Source organism: Mirounga angustirostris, unplaced genomic scaffold, assembly GCF_029215605.1.
Source record: "Mirounga angustirostris isolate CCGP_5_RB_7025 unplaced genomic scaffold, mMirAng1.0.hap1 SCAF_10, whole genome shotgun sequence".
Lineage (NCBI taxonomy): Eukaryota > Metazoa > Chordata > Mammalia > Carnivora > Phocidae > Mirounga > Mirounga angustirostris.
This window is the reverse complement of record NW_026991718.1, coordinates 4,096,559-4,121,634: the sequence shown is the minus strand read 5'-3', so window position 1 is coordinate 4,121,634 and position 25,076 is coordinate 4,096,559. Positions and strand designations below refer to the sequence as shown.

The 25,076-nt window shown below is 48.7% G+C and overlaps 1 protein-coding gene across 4 annotated transcripts in view; it reads right to left on the bottom strand.

Annotated features, from left to right (window-relative positions):
• Positions 1–241: 241 nt before the first annotated feature.
• The window catches only part of NOL10 (nucleolar protein 10), a 96,281-nt gene continuing 71,446 nt past the window's right edge, over positions 242–25,076 (bottom strand). For 3 of the 4 annotated variants that reach the window (XM_045884077.3, XM_045884078.3, XM_064571817.1), the window contains 2 exons: positions 15,914–16,016; positions 242–12,738 (listed from right to left, as the gene is read on the bottom strand). In XM_045884077.3, the coding sequence (XP_045740033.1) occupies positions 12,619–12,738; positions 15,914–16,016 (223 nt within the window). In that variant the 3' untranslated portion in view covers positions 242–12,618. The remainder of the gene's footprint in view (positions 12,739–15,913; positions 16,017–25,076) is intronic. The other variant, XR_010405392.1, reaches the window with a different exon arrangement.

The window sequence follows — 25,076 nt, the reverse complement described above, 5'->3', positions numbered from 1 at the left end:
GGAGAAGCAAACTCCCCGCTGAGCAGGGAGCCAGACGCGGGGCTCGATCCCAGGACCCTGGAATCATGACCTGAGCCGAAGGCAGACGCTTAACCGACTGAGCCACCCAGGTGCCCTGTGTTGTGATTTAAACCACAGATCTGCTTTTGAAAAAAGGCAAATATTTGAAACCCAAGAGACTGGGATTCTGAAATCGAAGGGAGAAAGGATGGGGTGGAAGGAAGCAGTGAAATGCTCGAAATTCATTCAAAGCTTGGGGTTTATTCTCATCCAGAAAACTGCAGGGAAAGGAGAAGAGATTTTTCCACCTGGGGTCTTGGTAGCATCCTGAGCGAAGGGAAGGAAGGCGCCGGCAGACCACCAGGCAGCCCGAGCCAGACAGGAAGTCTCCTCTGTTCTTGATCCAAAGAGATGACTCTGGAAAGATGGAATGTATCTGGCAGGTTGTATCAGGAAGAGGGAGGGACATTCTACTGGAGATTTTGGCTTCAATTGATGAACCGGTGGTGGTACAAATGGGGTCAGGCAGTGGGGAGGGGACCCCAGGACTCCTAGAGCCCTATTCCCAGGGTTTTGGTGCCTGTGGCCCAAGCGTGGAGCCCACTTCCCTGACATAGGGCTTGGGACTTCATTTGGAGCAGGATCCCCCTGGGGGGGCCATCTTGTCACATAGTCAGGTGACTGTCCCGCGGGCAGAATGGCGCTCTGCAGGGCCACACCTGTGGCAAAGCTGGTCCATGTTGGGCAGAGAGGGGGTGACGTTGAACACTCACCAGGAACCTACCATCTTCTAGGCACTGTTGGGTTCTTTGCACACTTTACCTCATTAAATGCCCCCACAGCCTTGTGAGGTAGAAATAATCACGCCCATTTTACAGACAGAGAAATCCAGGAAATTTTAGTAACATTTCCAAGTTTGCAGCTATGGTAAAAGGCAGATCTGGTCATTGCCCCTGAGCGTGTGCAGGTGGGAGGCCTGGTGGTGGGCATGGTCCCTGTGAAGGACGTTGCTATGGTTACCAGCAATGGGGGAAGGAACTCTATCACTTGTTTGCTAAAATTCACAAAGGGGCAGACCAGTCAGGCCTTTTTGGAAGGGCACGCTCAGCTCCAGGACAATGAGAGCTGTCCCCGGCTTTGGCCGATGCCACCTCGGTCACCAGGTCCCGGCCAGGAGCCAGAAGTGGGCAGAGGCTCACGGTGTATCCCCCCTCCAACGCCCCCCCCCCTTCGTCTGCATCAGCTGAGAACCAACAGATAGGGCCGACCTCCTGGGACCTACCTGCTGGGGCTGCAAGTGGCTCCCTTGAAGGTTAAGGGTAAAGCGGATGGATGGCCTGGGGAACGGAATAGCTGAGGTCTACGAAGTAGTAGTAAAAACTGAAGAACAGAGAGCCAGGAGGTAGGGACAGAACCCCTGGGTGGTGCAGCCCCTGGAAACTCCCCAGGCCAAGGGCGAGCTGGCCAGTTTTCACCCCCATACCTGAGTCTTTTCACCTAACGTAGATCCTGCCTCCGACTCTCCATGAAGAAAGGAGAAGATGCTGTGTGTTCTTCATGTGGGGCTGCACTTGACTACATGAAAGGCAGTGACCCTGCTTGCTAGGTGAAACCCCGAGGGGAAATAATTATTTCCCAGCAGACATTTCTTAAATGATGCTTCGAAGATCCACCCTCCATCCCCCCTCTGCTGAGAGGGATAGCCTCTCCTAGGTGCAGAGAAGCCCACAGGCCTGGCACAATCTACCGTTCATGAGAGCAGCCTGTCAGCCGGGCCCTGTTGACCAGGAGCCCAACCTGAGGACGAGGCCTCCCTCCCTCTCCACCTCCGGATGCCCACTCCCCTCCTCCAGTCCGCTGGCCCGTCTCTCCCTCTCCTCACTCCTCGTCTTCTGCCTCTCACTGCTGCCCCGGCAGCTTCTCATCTGCAAGAAGCCTCTGCTGGGAAAACTGGCTGGGTGCCCATGGCTCTCAGCCGAGTCTGCCCCCTGGCCCCTCCATCCCATTTGTAGCCTCATCTTTCGACCTGAAACTAATAGTTTATTAACGTCTGCTCCCAAACCTTTGCCGGGGCCCCAAGATACTGCCCAGGGTCTATGAAGCACGAGGCTGAATCCAGCAACTTCCCCACACCCATCTGTCCATTGATCCATTGATCCATTGAACAAGGTTGGACCAAGAGCTCGCTGTGTGCTGAATTCCATGCCTGGCACGCAGTGAGGCCATGGTGAATGCCACTGTGCTGGTTAATGTGCTGTGTCAACGTGACTGGGCCCCTGGATGCCCAGACATTTGGTCAAACATCCTGGGTATGTCTGTGAGGGAGTCTCTGGATGAGATTAACATGTTAGTTGGAAGCCTGAGTAAAGCAGATGGCCCACCCCGACGCGGGTGGGCCTCGTCCAATCAGGTGAAGACCTGGATAGAGGAGAAAGGCAGAGCAAGAGGGACTCCTGCCTGATGGCACCGCGAGGACACGGGTCTTCTCTGGCTCTTCTTGACTCTCCAGCCTGCTGGCTTTCTGGCAGCAACTACAGCGTCTTCGGTTTCTCAGGCCTTCGGATGTGGACGAACCACACTGGCCCTCCGGGGGCCCCGGCCTGCTGACAGCAGATCGAGGGACTTGTCAGCCTCCGTCACCATCTTAGCTAGTCCCTCACAGCAAATCTCTGCACACGCCTCTTCTCCCCTGTGGGTTCTGTTGTCTGGAGAACCCTAATAGGATCAGCGTTATGGGAGCCACGACTGTGTCTCCATCCCATGCGGCGCGAACCTCTCGATCAGGAGCTAGACGGTTCTTTATTACAAGAGAAACCAGCAAAGTAAATTTACTTATTATTCTGAGATTTATGGCCACACCTTTTTTATGTGTTTTTCAAACAAACCCGTCGTCACGGTAACTCTCTTAAAACAAGATGCGACCTGGTTTAAAGAGCCTGAGAGCTAATTACAATAGTGCTTTGTATTTAGTTACACCTTTCTTCTGAGGGGTTTAATGGACCTCACTCATTAAGCTTCACAAACATCCTCTGAAGTCTTTAGGGGACAGATACTATTAAACCCATTTTACAGACACAGACACCAAGGCACAGACGGGTTCAGTGACTTGGCCACCGACTGGCAGCTGAGCCCCAGGCAAGTCTGGGCCCGACCCAGGCCCCCCTGGTTTCCTTCTGCTGTCTCCACTCACCAGACTCCATTCTCAGGTTGGAGAGCCCTTCTTCACGAAAGGCTCCGTTTCCCACAGCGTGCTCTGCGGCCATCCCTGTGCAGAGGAGGCCCTGGCGGGGAGGCCGCAGGGCTGAGGGAGGGACGGAGCAGGGCAGAGGGGAGGCGGGAGCTCAGGGGGTGCTGCTTCCCTGGCGCCGCGTGGTAGAGCCAGGCCTCGGTGGCAGCGCACCGGCCTGGTGTTCGCAGGGGTGGTGCGGCCACACGGGGTCGAGCGGACACCAAGCTGCTCCCGCCTCGGTCACGAGGGTCTGCCCCTCCGTGCGGCCGCCCGGGGGGCCGCTGCTGTGGCTCAGTGCCTCTCAGAGCAGGGCCCAAATCAGCGCATCTGCCATGTTCCAAATCTGCAGAATCAGAAACCGTTTCACAAGGCCTCCGGCCTCCGGGGGCTTCTCCGGGATCTCTGCCTGGAATGTTCCTCCCCGAGATGTCCTTCACTTCTTCATGGGCCTGTTCTGACACGGCCTCGTTAACGCAGCGGGAAGCAGGCCCCCTCCCGGCCCTGGTCGTCGCCTCACCCTCAGGATGCTTGGCGGGCACTGCCCGTCTCCCCACAGCCAGCCGCGTGTTCCAGACCAGGGCCCTCTGCTCGGTCACTGGCATGGAGTAGTCAGTCAATAGCCACATGAACCTTGATTTGTGACCCAAGAGGAGGGATGAGGAGGAGGAACATGTATTTGGGTGGGTGGGGCGTGGGGCCCATGAGTCTGGTTTGGGGCACGTTGAGCCTGAGGTCCCAGTGGCCCACACAGACAAGAGGGGCAGCTGTTTGGTGGGTGGCTCGGCAACACCCAGGACAGGTGATCCAATGATCCAGAGGAGCTGAGATCGAGGAGGGGGAATGAAGGGTTCAAAGAAGAAATCCTGGAGGGGCGCCTGGGTGGCTCAGTCGGTTAAGCGACTGCCTTCGGCTCAGGTCATGATCCTGGAGTCCCTGGATCGAGTCCCGCATTGGGCTCCCTGCTCGGCGGGGAGCCTGCTTCTCCCTCTGACCCTCCCCCCTCTCATGTGCTCTCTCTCTCTCATTCTCTCTGTCTCAAATAAATAAATAAAATCTTTGAAAAAAAAAAAAAGAAGAAATCCTGGAGCACGTCAGCACCTGGGTGGGTGGTGAGGCTGAGGAGCCGGCAGAGACCAAGGAGGCCAAGGGCCTGACAGCGTCCAACGTGACAAAGGAGTCAAGCAGCGTCAGAGAAGCCTGGTCTTAGATCTGGCAAAATCGGGAGATGAGCTTCCAACCTGAGAACTACGGTCCTCGGGCCTCGAGTGGAGGCTGGAAGGTGGGCTCCAGCAGGAAGGAGGGACTGTGGGGGGATGCAGACAAGGCCTGGGGCCGTGAGGAGGAGGGGGGAGGCACTCAGAACCAGCAGGGGTGGGAGAAGAACGAGAAGGGGTGGGTGGGGAGGAAGGTTTCAACTCCCCAGTTTTGAACTCACACTTGGAGCATCTGAAACGGGAGAGAGATGACTTGCCACTGGGTGTAAACAGAAACGAAGGGGATAGTGAGTTCACAGGGATAGGATGGTGGAACTCCAAGCAGGCAGGGGCTGTGGCTGAACCTGAATGAGTCTTGAGTCTGGGGCTCAAGATTCTGTCCTGGTCTGAAAGAAACCTAAGGCTACTAGAAAAATACAGGCAGCCTACCCCCCACCCAACAGGAAGGCATGTGGCCCTACGACTTTCAAGTTCCACCTCTGGCACCCACCACCATCATGGGTCCCCATGCCGCGTCAGGAGAGCGGGACAGAGGTATAGCTTCCAACAAATTTCTCCGCCCAGTATGTGCTCACACATGGGGAAGGGTACATGTTTTGAGTAGGGGACAGCACCCTAATTCCCAAAATAGTTCATTCAAACATAACTGTTAGACTTTTGTATTGCACTAATTAATTTAGGAAAATTCACACGGGCATAAAAACTGCCTTTCAAGAATAAAAATTGGGCGCCTGGGTGGCTCAGTCATTAAGCGGCTGCCTTTGGCTCAGGTCATGATCCCAGAGACCTGGGATCGAGCCCCCACATCGGGCTCCCTGCTCGGCGGGAAGCCTGCTTCTCCCTCTCCCACTCCCCCTGCTTGTGTTCCCTCTCTCGCTGTGTCTGTCAAATAAGTAAATAAAATCTTTAGGGAAAAAAAAAGAATAAAAACTGCTAGGACTGGAATTTTCCATGCGTGTTCAAGAAGATGCACAGTATCCTAAATCAAGTTATCATCTGTGCCTGAATAGAAGAAAATTCCAAATATAAGACAATTCCGTATGTTCCCAAGGAGGAGAAAAAAAATTATGCCAACTTGGATATGGGAACCTTTTTAGGGATGTTAATAAAAATAATCAAGTATCTACTTATCTATATTTACATATATATACTGTTTTCTAATGCTTTGTTCTTCTCTTTCAAAGTATGAAAAGAATTCAGTCACTCCAAGACTCAACCCATTCATTTACTGTGGACTTTCTAGGACTAAAATACATCACTTTTGGTATTCTCAAATGCAAAAGAGAGACAAGTTTCCTACTGAATATCTAACATGGAAACAGGTCTCTGTTACAAAGTGTTAAATGGTTCTGTGAGCCCCGCCATCTACATTTCCTCAAAAGCAATGAGATGGTCAACTCCACAATTTTGTTTCAGTCTCATGGCTACATAGGTAAAGTGAAGTTTGAAAATCATTTCCAAACCCAAATCAATCAAGTAAAACCCCTAATTTTTTAATGCATTGAAAATTTGCCTAAGAACTATAAACTCTCACATTTTCTTATAAAAGCACAAAAACTTTTCTTCTATAAAATCTGCTTTGCATTTATGGGCGCCTGGGTGGCTCAGTTCGTTGAGCCTCCGGACTCCTGATTTCAGCTCAGGTCATGATGTCAGGGTGCTGAGATTGAGCCCTGTGTCTGGCTCCACGCTCAGCAGGGAGTCTGCTGGAGATTCTCTCTCCCTGTCCCTCCTCCTCTGCTAGTCCCTTCCCTCCCCCATCTGTGAGGCTCTCTCTCTCTCAAATAAACCTTTAAAAAAATCTCTTTTGCAGCATTTAAATGATGCTGATGATAAAGCTTTGAAAAAGAGTTAAATATTCATCTTGTGTGTTTAGTAAAAAAAAAAAAAAAAATTCATGGAAGCTCCAGCAAAAGGTCTCACTACACAATGTATCACAATTACACGTTGTAGCAACAAGTACACCTCTGGGAGACCAAATTTCACTGGGCTCTGCACCACGCTCCTGTAGTGCAAGAATACAATCCCACCTCCTAGGGTAGGCAGGGATTTTCAACTTGGGGCTGGATCCATCATTAGTGGGTTGTGAAGTCAATTTAATGGGTGTAAACCTATTACATGGGTGGAGGTGGGGAGGATGAAGGAACTGCAATAGGATAGAAGAGAAAAATCCCAGCGTGCTTTATGGGTTACAGTTTATAACACTTTGGATATACGTGTGTTCTGAGTCACTATGTCAAATATATTTCCTACCATGGGGCAAAGAAACATTTGAAAACTACTGAGGTAGAATTTTGGAAACCCAGAGAGGCAATAAAACCAGGGGAAAGGAAAAAGCAGTGCCCACGCTTCTCAATTCGAGGTCCTGTGTCTTATTACTTTGAGGAAGCAATCAGGTGTTCTCCAAAAATGATGGTGGGGTGGAGAGGTAGGAAGGATAAAAAGGATCAGGACAGACAGTTCACTGGAGGTTAAGAGATTCAAGCGAAACAAAGGCTCTGAATCAAAGAGTGAGCCTGGTGTGTAAGCACAGAAATTCAGGACAAGGGCAGTGGGTGGGGCAGGGGAGATCACTTTGGTTCATAACCTTGCTTCTTATTTCAGGGAGGAAACCGAAGCAATTAGAAGGGAATGTCCACCTGTTTTCTGCTCCTTATCTGCCTACCCATCACCTACCTCCCTGAACATCCCCGAGTACTCTGCCTTTTCTCTCCTTACAATCTCACCCTGTGTCTGTGGAAGGTCACTACCTCGATCCGCATACTGCACCCGTTCCCTCCTTTGCTACTGTGCTGATTCTAAACTACGTCTACAAATTCTTTCTAGGGTTGCCTGATCTAGCCAATAAAAATACAGGTCATCCATTAAATTTGAATTTTGGATAAATAACAATTTTTTAATGTAAGTATGGCCCATACGACATATAGAACACACTCTGATAAGTCACATGTTTATCTGAAATTCAAATCTCACCAGGTGTCCTGTATTTATTTCACCTGGCCCCCCTATTTGATGCTCCTTCCACTCGGAAGATGGCATCTAATTCCTCTCCCACTGAGCACAGGCTATACTTGGTGACTCCATCCTAACAAATGGAAAAAAAGGGCAGGTGATGATGTATGACCTCTGCTACAAGGTGATAAGAAGCACTGTGGCTTCCATCTTGGTCTCTCTCGTCCTTGGATACCTCTGGGGGACATTAGCTGCCATGTCACGGGGATATTCCAGCAGCCCCATGGAGAGGTCCACGTGGCAACGAACTGAGACTTCCAGCCTGCAGCCGTGTGTCTGAGTGAGGAAGGGGGTCCTCCAGCCCAGGTCTCACACCTCCAGCCCAGGTAGCCTTGGCTGATGTCTTGATTGTACCCTCATGAGAGACCCTGCATGTGAACCACCCAGCTAGCCTGCTCCTGAATTCCTGACCCACTGAAGCTGTTAGGTAACTCTGTTATTTCAAGCTGCTAAGTTTTGGGATAACTTGTTATGCAGCAATAGATAACTACTACACTTACTTATGGTATCACTCCAGTAATTGTCCTCTCTAACGCCAACACTTTTTCCTTTTCCTGGGTGATTCCCAGCAACATGCAGACATGCTGGGATTTCTATTTTAAAGAAAACCCTCTCTTGATCTCACAGGTCCTATTTTCTGCTCCCTTATATTCAGAAACTACCAAGTGTTGTCTACCATCCCTCCTTCTGATTCATTCTTCCCTATTCTGTCCTGAGCTACTCCAGTGAGGCCTTCCAGCCCAGAAACAGCTCTTGTCAAGGGAGAATTGCCCCTCTGGTACTGAATCCAAAGTTCCATCTAACTCAACTATTCATTTCATACAAATTTATTAGACAGCGACTATGTGTCAGGCATGGTGCTGGATGTACAACAGTGAACAAAACAAAACAAAAAAGAAATCCCTATTCTTACCGAGTTTACATTCTGGTGTGGGGTGGGGGACAAACAATAAATAAACAAAAAAGGCAGTATGAGTATTTATGGATAAAATAATATGATATCTGGAATCAAAATATTTCGAAGTAATGGAGCCAATGGGTAGGAGTAACGATGAAAAAGGTAAGATTTGTTGTTAATTACTGAAGCGTGTGATGGGTACACAGGAGATGGTGAAGCTGTTTTCTTCCTTGGCGTATGTTTGAAATGTTCCATAATAAAAAGTCTTTTATTGGGGCGCCTAGGTGGCTCAGTTGGTTAAGCAACTGCCTTCGGCTCAGGTCATGATCCTGGAGTCCCGGGATTGAGTCCCGCATCAGGCTCCCTGCTCGGCGGGGAGTCTGCTTCTCCCCCTGACCCTCCTCCCTCTCATGCTCTCTGTCTCTCATTCTCTCTCTCGCAAATAAATAAAATCTTTAAAAAAAAAAAAAAGTCTTTTATGAGCACTCTGTATCGGGTACCCGCTGCAGTAAAGGCCCGGGGAGTGCTGGGGGCAGGGGCATGACTGTTTTACACAAGGTGGCTGTACCTTCAAGTGTGACAGACATGCCAACAGCCGACCGATGAAGTACACTGCAAGCAGAGGAAATGCATCTGCAAAGGCCCTGGCTTAAGAGAACGACTGGAGTGTTCTAGAAGCTTCAAGGTCAGTGCAGTGATGACAATTTTATTTATTTGTCAGAGAGCGAGCAAGCAAGCACGAGCAGGGGGAGCAGCAGGCAGAGGGAGAAGCAGGCCCCCGCTGAACAAGGAGCCTGACGCGGGACTTGATCCCAGGACCCCGGGATCATGACCTGGGCTGAAGGCAGATGCTTTACCCCACTAAGCCCCCCCAGGCATCCCAGGAACTTTTTAATAATTAGAGTTGCAGGCGAAATAACACACTCCATAAATGGTACTGAAAAGAATGTCATTAAGATTAGTCCGATTACGTTACAAGATATTTGCTTCTGCTCTTCTGACAAAGGGTGGATAAAGCTAAAACTGTATCCTAACTAGAAACTTGAAATTCTCTCAAATCCCACACACAGAAAAAGAAGAAAAAACGGAAATGACATTTAGATTGCTTTGCTACGTACAGGTGTTTCATAAAGTTACTATGTCCATTTAAAAAATAAGTTGGGTTATGGGCGCCTGGGTGGCTCAGTCGGTCAAGCATCCGACTCTTGATTTCAGCTCGGGTCATGGTCTCAGGGTCCTGGGATCGAGTCCCGCATTGGGCTCTGCACTCAGTAGGGAGTCTGAGTATTTTCTCTCTTCCTTTCCCTCTGTCCCTCCCCTCACTCATGCGTACTCTCTCTAAAATAAATAAACATTTAAAAAAAAAAAAGAAGCAAAAAGGAAGTTGGGGTATACTTATTATAGATGTGACTTTTTAGAAGGTTCTTTCTGTGGATTTTTATGCATAACCATCAATAGGGGAAGAGTTTGCTTATGGATCAACCCTGCAATAAAACACTCTGAAGTTTATACAAAAGAACAAAGTACATCTCTCTCTGTATGTCCACACTTGAGAAAATTAGCTGAGGAAGAGCCCCATTGGATGACTAAAACATGTATATATAGCTGTTTATAAAACAGAAAAATATTTGAACAAATATACCTCATACTATTAGGAGTTATCTCAGGGGGTTAGATGGGAGTAAGTTGTTATAATGGGTACAAGTTACTTTGATAGACCAATTCTTTTCTAATAAGAATTCTTCATTGGAGTATAACATGCACACAGAAAGGTGTCCAAGTCGTGAGAGTGCCTCACCGCCCAGGTTAAGGGGCAGAACCAACCAGAGCCTAGATGTCCCGTCATGCCCCCCGCACACCCCAGACACTTTCCCTGCTCACTGCCTGGACTGCTGAAAACAACTTTCTTTTAAATAGTTGTTTAAAAATATATTGAGGCATCAGGCTAGGGATATTAGGGAATGAGGGGGATCTGGAGCAGGATTAGGGGAGAAGCCATCACTCAGGAGCCCCCGGGATCGTCCTGTTGTGAAAACCAAGCCCCCAGCCGTGGGCCGGGCGCAAACGCCTGCGTGTACTTTCCTGGTCTGGAGACCCACACCCGAGGCTGCTAAGTCATCCATTACAAACAAACAAGCTACAGAGTATGCAACCTGTACTTCAAAGAAAGGCGAGGACTGTAGCAGGTACTTGAAGAATCTCAACCCTGAAGAGGTGGGGCTGTTACAAGGCACTGATAAGGGAGCCCTGGGGCCTGGAGCGGGTTTCTGTGCAGCTCCGTTGACTATGTGTTCCCTGAATGTCGCCCATCACAGATGCAGCTCAGGTCCTCCACCTGCCCTTTCAGGAACCTCCCAGAACAGAAGCCCATGGGTACCCGTGCCCTAGAAAAACCTCGGTATTAAGAAATCCGCTGAGTTCGGAGGGGTGTGTGCTGAGGTGAGGGAAGGGCGGCAGGTGACAGACAAGCTTTACCAACACTCCTGAGCCTCACGCCATGCTCAATGCTCACCCCACCCAAGTACCTCGTTTCACTCTCACACAAATGAAGTCTTGGGCTCACTTTATTGGCGGAACGGACGCTCAAGGAGGTTAAACAAACAGTCAAGGCTCTAGAACTGGTGGGCAGCGGGGCTGGGATTAAACCCTGGGCCGGGAGAGTTTAGTTAGCACCGCAGCCTACTGGCTCCCCCTCCACAGGGAGGCCCCCCGAGAAGGCAGGGAAGGGAAAGAGAGGCCCGGGAAGGCCAGGTAGGAGTGGGAAAGGCCCTGACCCCAGGACACAATCCGCAGCGCAACCGCTCACCCCTAGGGAACAACTCCAGCCAGCAGTGTCCTTCCTTAACTTCTGAAATCCTCCTCTCTAGGGAAGCCATCAGCGTGGACACAGAGACAAGCAAGTGCAGAAAGGCTGAGGCCCCTTCCTCTGGGAAGAGGCAGCTCATCAAAGGAGTGCAGGGATAGGAAGCCGAAGAAGCAGAGCAGGTGGCACCAGGGATGGAAACAGGTGACGCCTCTGTCCCAGACCACAAGCTGGGTGGGCGCCCAGGTTAACAAGCCTCTTTCTGGTGACGGTGTCTGTCTATATACACAAAGCGCACCCACGCCGGACACACACGCACACACACGCACACACACACACACCCACAGACAAACACATCTTTTTTTCTGGAAACAGACTGCACCTCTCAGGCCTCAGAAGTGGACACATGTCTGTACAGAAGCAACAGAGATAGGACGGGGACAGGACAGGAAAGACGTCAAGGAAAGACAGCAGGGGAGAGCTGAAGGGCTAAGGAACAACGCTGCGACAGGAGGAAGAAAAGGGGAGAGAGACCTGGCTGAATCTGGGGCCCCGGATCCGGGTGTCCATGAGGCCGGTTACACAGCCTGCAGCCTAGTCCTGTCAGCACATTCTCCCTTTGTGCTTACCGCATTTCCAGTTAGAGGCCAAAGAGCCCTGGTTCCAGTTGTGATTAAAGAAACACACCTCCAAAATCACGTTAATACCTGAGAACTAGGGAAACAAAATTCAATTTTCAAATTAACTCAAAGCATGGATCTTTCTCAAAGAAGCTATTCAAATGAAAGTATTTATTTTTATAAATGTTTTCTCCAGCCAGTTTATCTCAAATTGCACTTTAAGAAACAGAAAAAAAAAAAAAAAGGAAAATCTATATTTAATCTTGTGAAAAGTTAAGAGAATAACCAGTAGCTTCCATTTTTGTTTTAGGATTATTACCATAAAATTATATTCTTTTTATAAAATGTTTTAAACCGCCCCCCCCCCTCACATAAACAAGCCACAAACTACTAATGTAGAAATGCAAACACGGCCAACACGAACACCTCAGGCGACACAGGAACGGGGTTCCTGGGGGTCAACAGTGAAGGACAGTAGGCACTGAAAGGAAACGGTGCCGAACATGGTCGATCTGCATTTTTAGCACAGGATAACCTCCCATCCCATGTTACACATTTCACAAGATGGAAAAGCAACACCTGGCTTTACTGGATTAAAACTGGGGGGGGAGGGCGGGGAACGGACAATGTTTATGGGGACAACAACTTACAGACAGTGCGGGGAAGGGGGGCGGTTTCCAAGTCTGCTGCAGAGGGCGTGACGACAGCTGCCAAACCTTTACCTCGCCTAGGTACCAAGAATTTACACAAACGGTTAATGTGTGTCCCTCTGTGTTCGACGTGCTAAGCGATGGTCAGTTTGGGCGCTCCTCCGGAGCCGCGTGCAGGACCGGTTTCCAGATTCAATGAAACGGCCGGCCGCGTCTGTGTCTGGACTTCAGGTGACCAGCTGAACGACGGAGGGTTTTCCTTTCTTGTCGGTGCAGCTTCTCAGCCTCCTGTTGCTTCTTCTGTTGTTCGGACTAAAGGAGAAAATTACATGAGAGAGAAAGAGAAAGAAAACCCCAACACCCCCCTTTGTAACCATCAGAATACCCCCATCACACCCGAGGGAGCAAAGCTGCTGTGGGCCCCGGGCCACGCAGTCTGGCCCCTGGACTCCACTCCCACAATGCTGTGCCGTTTATTAGCCAGAGACATTAATTTATTTATGTTGCCCCAAACACACACACAAATAGTTACATGTACCGAAGGTGTATTAAAACCCACCACGATTAAGTATCATTCTCCGGAACGGGTTCCAAAGAATTTTTGGCGGTTTCCAAAAAGTCCAACTCCCCTCAGAAGCCTGAGATTTGCTGCCGTTAACCCCGGACAAGGGCTCAGCAGACAAGTGGCCTGCAGGCCCCCGGGTGGAGCGAGCGCGCAGGTTCGCGGGCTGACGGCTCCGAGGGCATGCCTCCCACCTTGATGCTCGCGCTGGCAGAGTGGGGGGGGAGGGGAGGAAGGGGACATGGGGGGAGGGGGAGGGGAGAGGGGGGGAGGGGGGACCCTCCACCCCAAGGAAGCTCCGTGGCTGTCAGCAGCAGTTCTCAGAAAGGAGAGAGCCAATGCAGAACCCACCACGGAGGTCAGAGCTGCCTGGTTTTAAAATCACCTTTGATGGTTCTAAGGGTACGAACTCTTGAATGCAAAGCTCAAAAAAATATTCTCAGCTGCTGGAATTGCACAAAAGGTAAACTGAGAAAGCACTGATGGAGCAGAAGTTTTAAAAGCTGAAAAGCATTGCCTTATAGACACCCATGAGGCCTGCTTTACACTGGTCTATATTACCCTGTGCACCTACAATAGTCCTTTGTATCTTGCTCTTGAAGGAGAAGTCTCTGTATTCACCTCCAGCAGGTATTATTCAATATTTTGAAATCAAAGAGGTGAGAGGCGAGGGAGTAGTGGGGAAGGAAAGCGATCTGTAAGACACAAAGCCGATGAGTCCCCTTCCTCTAGGAAGCTCTGAAACTGGGACTCTGAATAATGCCTTAAGTTCTTTTTCTGATTATTACTACTCCTTCAAGAGCCCCAATAAATCCCATCCAGTCCCCTCCTGCCTAGTGCATCCCCAGTGCCTCCGCTCCGGGCCCCTTCGGCCCACTCCTTACGCAACAGCTCGTCAGGTTTTAGAAATAAAGAGGGTCGATCTGCTGCTAACTAAAACTGTTCAACAGCTTCGCGTGGTTCTACTCGGAATCAAGGGTAATTGCGTGCCGTGGCCTGCTCACAAGGCCCTCCAGGGCTGAGCTGCGCAGTTCCGGCTGCATCCGACGCCGCTCCTCCGTTTGAGCTCGTTTTACACACACAGGCTCTCGTCGGACCCTCGAGCACGCCTGGCCTCCCCCTTCCTCAAGCAAGAGCGCTGCCTTAGCGGCACCCTGCGCCTGGCACCCTGCCTGACCCCGCAGGGCTCTCGCTCAACTTAGAGACCCAAGCCGCACATCACTCCCCGTTCCCTAGCCCCTCTGTCCGGGTCGGGCCCCGGACGCTCTCACAGCCCCCCCGCCGTCCTCTGCTGGAGCACCTGCCACCACCATAATGACCTAACTGGGTGTGTCCCTCTTTCAACAGACTGAGAACCTGTGTGGTTCTGTGTCCCTGCAGCACACACCCCAGAGCAGATACCTGACAATCACTTGTTAACGGGATCCTCGGAAAACCTGCATACCAGCACACCAAACTATGGTGTCAAGACCCTCGTAAGATCAACAAACACCGGTGATTTGATATTTTGTTTCTTCATGTTAAAAAGTATCCCCCAAAGTGTTTCCTGTCCAAACAATTTTGGAAAAGGATGTACCAAATAAAGATGAACAGGGTGTGTTGGAGCTTGTCGCTTAGGCACTTTTCTGCATCTTCGGGGTGGACATTAGTCCCAGGCATTTCCCCACGGTCTGCTGGGAGAGCCATCTCCCGGAAGTACCTCCCCCTCTCCAGCAGCACGTTTTGCAGAGCCCTGCCAGGCCTTCCCCACAAAGGCAGGAGCCTCCAGAGGAGCCTGTAAGCAGCAGTGACTGTCCCGCAGACAAAGCCCCACCCAGAGAGGGACTCTGGCCAGCCTCTCTCTGAAAGGCCGCACCAGACGACGTCAGCACCACGTGCCCAATCCCATATGACTGAGGGTCCAGGCAGCTCATCTCCCAAGTTTCCTTTCCTTCTGCTTCTCCGTCCTGCTCCAGCTGCTGACCCACAGTCGCCAGCAGCCTGGCCCAGAGAAGGGGGGGATGCGGACATGTGTAAGCCCCACACCCGGCCATGGGTCTGATGAGAAACTGCAGTACAGGAAACCTGAAAACTGCATTTGGGACCTAATCCTAGTTTTGCCACTATACAACTGTAAATAATACTAAAGCATAAACTTTCCCCTTACATTTTAGTCACACATTAGAAAGTATCTATTAAGGTTGCCTGGCTAGCTCAGTCGATAGAGCATGTGACTCCTGACGGTGGGGTCGGGAGTTTGAACCCCACGTTGGGGGTAGAGTTTACTTAAAAAAAAAAAAAAAAAGAAGAAGCATATATGAAAATCCTGGGAAATACCTGAGATTTTACCTAAATAAATCACATACCTAGTATCAAAGGAGATTTTTATTAGACAATACACAAATCCCTAATTATTCCTAAAAGTGAGATTTAATAGTTAAAATGTTGTTGCTCTAATGATATGAACAGGCAAAATCAAACATAAATTGATCTAGTTTCACAGCCTCTGCCTGACTCAACCTTGGGGACACGTTAAGTACTTCTTTGTGCTTCTTCGGTTTTTCACAAAACATGAGTAACTTCAGAGGCATCTTATTTTCATTCTACCACGAGTTCTCTAAGCCCTGGACAGGCAGGACTTTCTCTTGGCAAGGCCGCTCCAGAGGCGGCCCAGTGACCCAGAAACCACACGGCCGGCTCCGCACCAGCAGCACCAGCTCCGGGGCACGAAGGTCCCGTCTCCGCTGCACAGCAAGAGCCCGGCTCTGGCTCCGGCCTCAGCCAAGCTGAGCGCTCGCTCCCGACCCCGCAGGGGCTCTGGCTGCAGGACAAGGGCTAGAACAGGCACACAGCTTCCTCAACAGGGGAAAAGCTTGGGGCGGCCGTGCTGAGGTCAGACGAGTGCACGGCTCGACTGGACTCACAAAATCACGTTAGAAAACTCACCCTCTTTAACGTGAATGTCAACTGTTTGCTGCCGACTGTGGTATCTGCTATGCTCACCGTGCCATTTTTTGCTTCAAGTTTCAAACGATCTTCAAGCGTTTTACTGGAGGAGATTTAAGAGAACGACACATTAATTAGCAGTATGTTTTGATTTAGCATTCGAAACAAGTTTTAATTAGAATGGCTCACATGAAGAAAATCTGTTACGCTCGCGGGGAAGCCAGAAAATGGCATTCACCGAACGCAATCGCGGAACGAATCGGGGCCGACAGTCACTGCTCACACTCGACAGACACACAGTAAAAAGAGCTGCCAAAACACCCGCTCGCTTAGTATCTTAAGTGGTGGTTCCACATATATTTTCTGTGGCTGCTCCTGATCTCACTAAACCACACTTCTGAAGCGACAGGCAAGGAGCACCGTCTCTGCAGCCTGTAATTTACCGTAATGGTCAGTGGCACAGATGTTTCTGGAGCCTTTTCTATTTAAGCCCCACACCAGGCAGGCAGCAGAGCCCTTCACGCTTCGGCAACCCAGCCACCTCTCCGAGGGAGCGGACCCCGAGCAGGTCTTCCGGGTGAAGCCAGGGAGAGGTGCCAAGCGAGTCCGGAGGCTCTCTCCACCCGCCCTCAGCTCCCGGGGCGACACTCACCACCCACAGCACGAACCCCCAAACATGAGTCCGCCTGACCACAGACAGCAAACGAAAGCACCACGGGTAAAATTCTATCCGATTCAGTTCTGTTCACGCACTGTTCCTTCTCTCGGTGCCTTTTCCTTCCACTTTCTTACTTGAATTACTCGTCCCATCATACTTTACCCCATTCGTAAATTTCATCGCATTTCTTGATCACGTTTTCCACACCTTTCTAGGGTCTCTGTGCCCCCGCCGTGGTCTGCTGTGCCATCTGAACCAGTAACACCACCCTACCTGGCTTTACAACCAAGACGTTCAGTCTGTATCTTGTACACGTGACCCTTCACTGCATGTCACAATAGTAATGTTTTAGTATAAAATCAGAACAGTGGCCCTTTCTGTGAACTGGGTTTGGAGGGAAAAAATGGAATTAAGCTTCAAGACAAAGACTCGCAGTGAGTTTCCATGTGAGCTCTAACGCTTGGAGAACCCACGGGTGCCCATGATGGAAACGGGAGGATGGGGCCGAGGAAGCAAGAGGGAAAGAATACGGTTCTCTCTTCTTTCCTGTCCCCTCTTCCACAAAAACGTTAACACGCTCCCCTTTCCAATCCTCCTTGTACCAACTAGAGTGGAGTGTACCCCTTTCGAGTTAACCTGTAAAAAACCTGAATTTAAAAATGGCTGAATTGGGTGAAGGGTTTGCTTTTGCCTGAAATACGATCTTCATAACTAATTACTGAGCAGAAAGCTGCTCCTAAATGGCCCCCCAAGATAAAGTGATGCCCCTTTGAAATTCTGCAGGAAATATTTGATGCTCGCACCATGAGAGATTTATCTCCAGTTTATGACTACTAATGTAACGAACATGCCTTCTTTATATAACTTGAGACGTGAAGTGGTTAACATAAAAGTAGCACTCTTTTCTAAGCAATAATGTTATTAAGAAGCACTTTTAAAGTACTTTTCATCTTCAAAGTGCTTTACAGACGAACTAATTAATCCTTTCAACATCCCTGAGACACAAGTATTTATCCTTTATAGATGGCAAGAAGGGAGGTGAGGCGCTAAATGACTCGCCCCAGGCCACGCGAGGACTCAAGTCTAAAACCAGGATTCCAATTTAAGAATTTCTGGTTTCCAGGAGTGTGTCAGACCAAACTTGATTTATAAAGTTTTGTGTGGGAAATGCATCCACGAAGTCTTCCAAATGACAAGCTTCCACATGACAGACGGAGTGAAACAAAGATCTAGTTGAGCTGGGTTATTTTAGCAAGAACTCAAACGTGAAGTGTAAAGGACCCCAGTGTGGATGTGAGTTATGCCAGCCTAAGCAAATTCCTCAGCCTGTCCGTGCCGTTCTTGTTCGTTCCTTTCATGGCTTCTGACGGGCTGTGGAGCCACTGAGACCTCAGGGTGGCACACAGCAAACACTAATTTGGGAAGAAAGTGACTTTTCAAGTAAATTGTGGGCAATTACTACTCTTTTAAGAATGACCTTATTTCCTCCATGATAGGGTATATAAATTCTGGTTTTCTCTCAATGTACTTTCGAGGTGCACTTGTAAAAACTTGTTCTGTCTGGGCTCCTTGGAGAGACGAGCGGGGTTTTAGAACGAGCCATGGCAGAAGATCAGACACAGGCACTGAGTGCGGAGATTGCTACATTAAAGCAAGTCCTACTTCCCTCCCTTTGAAAGTCAGTTTACGGTATGTGGCTGCTCACCAGCAGCTCCTAAGCCAGCTACCTGAGAATGAATTCGGTCAGAGACGATTTAAGAAGCAGACAGACACCTGAAAACTGTCTACTGTAACAGAAGAACAAAATGCAGAAATCCACGCTGTGTGACATCGATAAGGAAAGTTAAGAACTCTAGGGGAAAAAAATGTCACTGTCACACGATGAACAGCCCCCCACCACTTTGTGGGGACTGCTAAGAAGACAGATGTGGGCTTCCAACCTTTGTCAACCTTCCGAAGGTTGAAAGGACAGAATTATCGAGCACAGGACAACGGACACGGCTATGGGGTGGGGGCGGGGGGGTGGGGGAAAGAATCGGAGTTCTCAGCAAGGCTACCTTAAAAAAAAAATGGGCATGAAGTACAAGGGGAAACATCAAACTAGATATTTATTATATACCCCAGGAAATAATGCTCCTCAACTGAGTTTTCAGAAATCACTCTGTGTGGAGGCATGTGCATTAGTATAGCATTCAGAGGACTTAACTCAAAAGAAAGGACCCACGATCCCATAGTCCAGACCAAAGGGAACAGGAAGGCAGTGGAGAAACGGAATCTACAGCTAAACAGCAAATGTTAAATACTCTGTTTAGAGCCAAATACCTCTGACAAATATTTACAGAGACTGTGCAGGTCACTGAAAACTCCATCTCAATGCTTTCTGTCTGCATGTTCCTCAAAGCCCCTGTGTCTCTGGAGATATGAACTAATGCAACCAGCATATCTGGATACCTCATCTATTAGCTCTGTTCATATTTAAAAAGATTCCTAACATCCACTGTTGTTGCAAGTGTGGGGAAACAGGCACTCTGGTAAGAGCGCGAAGAGCTCAAAGCCTTTCTCCGGGGCGATATGACCCCTTTTGATCCAGCAAATTCCGGCACTGGGTGGTACAGCCTGAAGAAATCCCTGCACGTGTGGACAGATTTCTTTCTTTTTTTTTTTTTTTTAAAGATTTTATTTATTTATTTGAGAGAGAGAGAGAGAGAATGAGAGAGAGAGAGCATGAGGGGGGGAGGGTCAGAGGGAGAAGCAGACTCCCTGCCGAGCAGGGAGCCTGATGTGGGACTCGATCCCGGGACTCCAGGATCATGACCTGAGCCAAAGGCAGTCACTTAACCAACCGAGCCACCCAGGCGCCCCGTGTGGACAGATTTCTAACTGTGGAAAAGGAGAAGAGGAAAACAAGAAACAACCTAAACCTCCCCAAAATGAGGGTATCTTACATACGGTACAGCCCATCCACCTTAGGAACTAGCGATGCAGCTACTGGGAGGCCTACATGTACTTACAAAGAAAAATTTTCTAAACTTATCGCTACGTGAAAAGAGCAGCTCACTGGCAACAGGATCAGTAGGGCCCCTTGGTGTCCAGGAGAGATCTGCTAGCGCTGCACATGGGTGAACACCCACAGGAGTCACTGAATTCTAAAAAGGCACACACAGCAGGGACCTCAGGGAGGGAGTGTGGGGGTAAAAGCAAGACTTTCACCTTTTGTTCGACATTCCTATGTATTACAATGAAAAGATGCTTCCACATCACCTGAGTATGTATCAGCTTGAGTAAGAAGAGACTTTTTCTAAGTGCAACTTTGGAATTAAATTGCTTTCAAAATTAGATTAAAAATGCTTCTAATATTAAAATAAGACCGTGTTCCTTCAACTCTCATCCACTGGCAGTGAGGAAAATTAGCTGAAGAGTACAAACAGGCCAGAGTTCATCCACAAAGCGGATAAATTTGTCGGCGTGATGAGCAGCTCCCTGAGAGCTACTAAAACCAACTGGGGAAGAAAGTGAATTCCTCCAAGGCAGGAAATGTCTTTGAAATCTTCGAATTTCCAAGACGGACTACAGGCTAGGTGCTTCAAAGAAGGCTTACCCACTGAAGGGCCATCTGGCAGGGAGAGAGAGGAGAGGAGACAGCCCCAGCTACTGAGCTTCCGGAAGTTGTGTCGTTGTAGACCTCTCCTCCAGGCTCACCGGCACGTCCCCGCTAGCGCCTCCGTTAGGCCCTGCAGACTGGCTGTCGGCATGAACTTGCCCACTTTCCACCCACCCATCCTGATGGCCTCCCCTTGGGGCTCTGGGGGTGTACCCCTGCCCTTTCCGAGGCCCGTCTCCTCCTGACTGCTTACTGAATTCAGATCTGTCTGTTCACTTTGGTCTCTCGAGTCACTGCTTGCCACAGTTAAGTCCCTCCCTGCCCACTAACACATTCTATCTCTAATAGCCTGAAAGACCTTCCCCATCAAGTTATTGGCTTTGACGCCTTCCTTTTTCTGCCAAACTTCTTGGAAGAATCATCCACATTAACTGCTCACAATATTTATTATCTCTATTCATTCATCAGTCTGCTGCAATCCGACATCCGGGCTGATGCCGGAGAAGCTGGTCCCAGCAAGACGAGCTTCCTAATGGCTTTGCTCTGTTCCGTGGACCTCCCGCCTCTCTCTGACATTTGCGTCACACCCTCTGTGTCATTTTCTCCCTGCTTGGCTCTTCCCAGCTTTCCTCCTACGGCTCTGAAAACTCCTCAGTGATCTTTACTACTTCCTTCTCCTCCGCTTGTCCTCCAAATTGGAAGTCTTAGCCCTTGGCTGTCAGTTTTACTGGTGACAGCTCTAAAACGACATGCAGTACTTTGCGGCAGGTGTATCTTTCTCAAGAGAGGTGTGCAGTTTTTATCACAGACTAGAAAAATACCTGCTGCTGCCTAGGGGCTCCCCTCTTCACCCGCACCACACTCTACACATCAGAGTCGGTCTCAATCACACAGGGAAAGCTGCTCGCTCAGCCCCAGGTCTCTGGCCCACGCTCTGGGTCTCAGTTTCTCTACTGAACATCCCCAAGACACTTGGCACCGCACACTTACTGTGCTGATAGTGGGCTCACTACTTGCAGCCTTACACTTGGTCTTCATTCTGTCTCCTTGACCTTGGTGGCAACATTGCGAGACAGATCAACACTGCCGACCACTCCTTTCTCCTTTGCTATTAAATGAGTAACCAAACAACCTTGTGCTGTATGCCCATTTTCCTTTCCTATTCTTACTTGGACAGTTTTGTAAATAATTTGGTCCTAGGCTGCCTGGTCCTCTCTGCCCCATAGTTCAGGCTTTTATCACTTACTTCTGACTGGGACTACTGAATAGTCTGTTAGCTGAGCTCAGGGGCCCCTCCCTGCAGCTTCTCTCTAAAACGAGATATTTCATTACCAGTCTCTGGGAAAGAAGGACTTTTTATGCCTACAGGTTTTTATTTTTATGTTCTGTAACAAACATGAACTGCTTTTATTATGTAAGGATTCACATGATTTGGGGAAGGGGTTGGAAACAGATCTGCTCACGGTAATCTCAGTGGCTCAGCAGTGCGAGGGCCAGGGCCTGAATGCCGCCGCCACCACCCCCCCCCCCCCGTTACTCCAGGCGCCCCCACAGCGCCAGCTTCCCACGGCTTTCACACAGCGCTCCCTGTTCACACGCCGCCTCTCCCACCCTGCTGTGGGTGTGCAACTTTCTGTCTTTTGTCTCTCTCTTTGGCCAGTTTCAGTATGACCTCTTATAAAGACTTTCTTAAATCTCCAAAAGTTATATCCCTTCCTTTCTTATGCACTTGCCACACGCCTCTTTACAGCTCCTGAGTATCAGCGAGAATGGGAAGGCTACAGGCCTGGGAGCTGTGCCCTGTCTTTCCACCCCCTGGCTCTGGGCAGCACTTTGCTCACACTAGGCAGGCACTCAACCAATGTCTGACTGATGAATGGGCGGCCAGAGAGGCCGATAGGTGGTTGAATAAACTCACAAAGCACGGCACACCGTAAGGCATATAAATATGTGTTGACAGACATATGTATTTGTCGGATGCCATGTTACCATGACAAGCAAACAGGAGGACTCCCTCAAGTATTGAGTTAGGATTCATAATTCACTTTTCCCTTTGCAGAAAAAGTTTTAAAGTAGGGTAAGTCCAAGGGAACCTTTAAAACATAATACACGCAGTTTTGATGCTGTGTTTTATTGACTGCCTTGTGGTAACTCAAAAGAATAAGTAGAAGGCATCACTTTGGTTCTCTGAAGGATAATGGTTCAATGCTTCATTAAATACAAAGATAACACAAGTTCAGGGTTTGCCAAATTAATCCAGTCAAGACTAGAACTCAGTAAGCAGTTTGTGCCAAAATACCAGCAAACTGCAGGCTGTTCATAACAGAGAGTTATTACTTTAAGCAACAGGACTCTCCTTGTAAGCTCATGAAGTATTATCACTCATATAGTTCCTCTTCTCAAAAAAAATTCAACTTAGTAAAAATGTTTAATTGTAGTGTATTAACTTGGTTATTATTTATCCATTAAATACTAAATTTCCATCCCCTTTGTTTTCTTATTAATGTCCTGCTACAACCCACAGGCAGAACAACAATGTCAGGAAGTTTAGTCTTGCCTCCCACCCCCAAATCACCATGTTACCATGCTTACCTAAAGACAACTGTGCCCAGGTTTTTCTGGCCAATGGGTTGGGAGCAAATGGGTTCTTTCTCAGCAGACCTTGAAATGGTAACTTCCTAAGTTGCCTGACATGTGGCCAAGGCACAGGAGATTCAGTTCCACAAAAACTTATCAAGTACCTACTTGGGTCTAGTACAGATTCAGGAACCAGTAGTCAAGTAAACAAAGCAACACAAAACCAGCAGATAATCTAACAAAGAAACTCACTCCACAGAATCAGAAAACTACAAACACCTAGTCTTTCCTCTGCTTCTGAGTAGGACTCCAAATTGAATATCCAAGACTAACAGGTACATAAAAGGTGAGGCTGCACGCACTCCTGGTGGGAACGTGAAATGGAGCAGCCTCTTTGGAAGACAGTTTGGCAGCATCTCTAAAGGTTAAGCATATGCTACCGTATGATGGCCATTCCACTCCTAGGTATATAGTCAGAAGAAATGAAGCATGTCTGTGTAAGATCTTACACACAAATGTTCCTAACAGCATTATTCATAATAACCAAAATGTGGAGCAACTCAAGTGTCCATCAACTGGTGAATAATGAAGGAAACAGGGTCTATCCACATACCAGAACAGTTTTTGGCAGTAGAAATGAATGCAGCACCAACAGATGCTAAGGCACGGACAAACACTGAAGGCATTACACGACATAACGGAAGCCAGACCAAATGCCACATAGTGTATGGATCCAGTGATATGAAATGGCAGAACAGGCAAATCCATAGCGATAGGAAGTAGATTAGTGGTTGCCTGGGGATGGGGTGTGCTGGGGGCAGAGGGCAGCGGATGCTAATGGGGTGTGGGGCTTCATTTGGGAGAGATGAAAATGTTCTAAAATTAATTGTGGTAATTATATTCACAGGCACAACTCTGTGAATATACTAGAAACCGACGGACTGTACACTTTAAGTAGGTGAACTGTATGTTATGTAAATTATCTCAAGGAAGTTGTTATTAAAAAAAAAAAGTGGTAAAGATATCTTCAAAAGATATCGACCCTATTACTAGATTCTTTGTTCACCAGATCTTTTGTTCGTTAGAACCAGAATTTTGATATGCTCCTGGATTCTAAGTTGAAGGATTCACTCAACATTTGGTATCCCAGATACTGGCTAGAAGCTGGTGAGATGATGAGGACCAGCCATATCTCTGTTCCAGAAACAACTCAGCCTATCCATCGATGTCCTCTCTACCCAGATACTGGCTAGAAGCTGGTGAGATGATGAGGACCAGCCATATCTCCGTTCCAGGAACAACTCAGCCTATCCATCGATGTCCTCTCTACCCAGACACTGGCTAGAAGCTGGTGAGATGATGAGGACCAGCCATATCTCCGTTCCAGAAACAACTCAGCCTATCCATCGATGTCCTCTCTACCCAGACACTGGCTAGAAGCTGGTGAGATGATGAGGACCAGCCATATCTCCATTCCAGGAACAACTCAGCCTATCCATCGATGTCCTCTCTACCCAGACACTGGCTAGAAGCTGGTGAGATGATGAGGACCAGCCATATCTCCGTTCCAGAAACAATTCAGCCTATCCATCGATGTCCTCTCTACCTTTTCCCCACTTCTTGCATCTGAAAAACCCCATTTTCCAAACAGGAAGCCGGGAGCTGGAGAAGTGCAGACACAGAACCGGTACTGCCCCCAACCTCATACCTCATCCACCCTGCCCGACCCCTCCTCCTCCTCCTCCCCTGGGCTCCCCAGACCCTCCGGCTCTTCTCACGAGATTCCCCACCATGACCGTCTATCACATTAATACTCAGCCCACGAATTCTCAGAGCAGAGACTTATATAACCTACAGCTCGTACACAATCTGGAACTGAGGACCTAGCTTGTTCCTTACTTAGCCACCTACAACTGAAACTGCCCAAATAATATTTTTTTTTAACGTTGACTTCTTTATTATGGTAAAATATATTCACGTTGCTGTGCAACCATCACCACTATCCATTTCTAGAACTTCTTCATCCCAAACTGAAACTCTGTACCTCATTAAGTGGCATTTCCTCTTTCCCCCTCGCCCAGCCCTGGGTAACCACCATTCCTCTTTCTATGTATTTGACTATTCTAGCATACCACTCTTTCTCATCTCTCAATTTTCCTGCAAAAGGCTTAAAATCTCTGGCAAATTTTCCAAGTAACCAAGTAATCAGGGAAGCTGAGATATGGATAAACATAACTGAAATTCTAATTAAGAAAAATAACTTTTTGCTAAGACGCAAAGAATTTGTTGCCTCTTAATTACCATTGTACAGAAAAGTGCTGATTGTA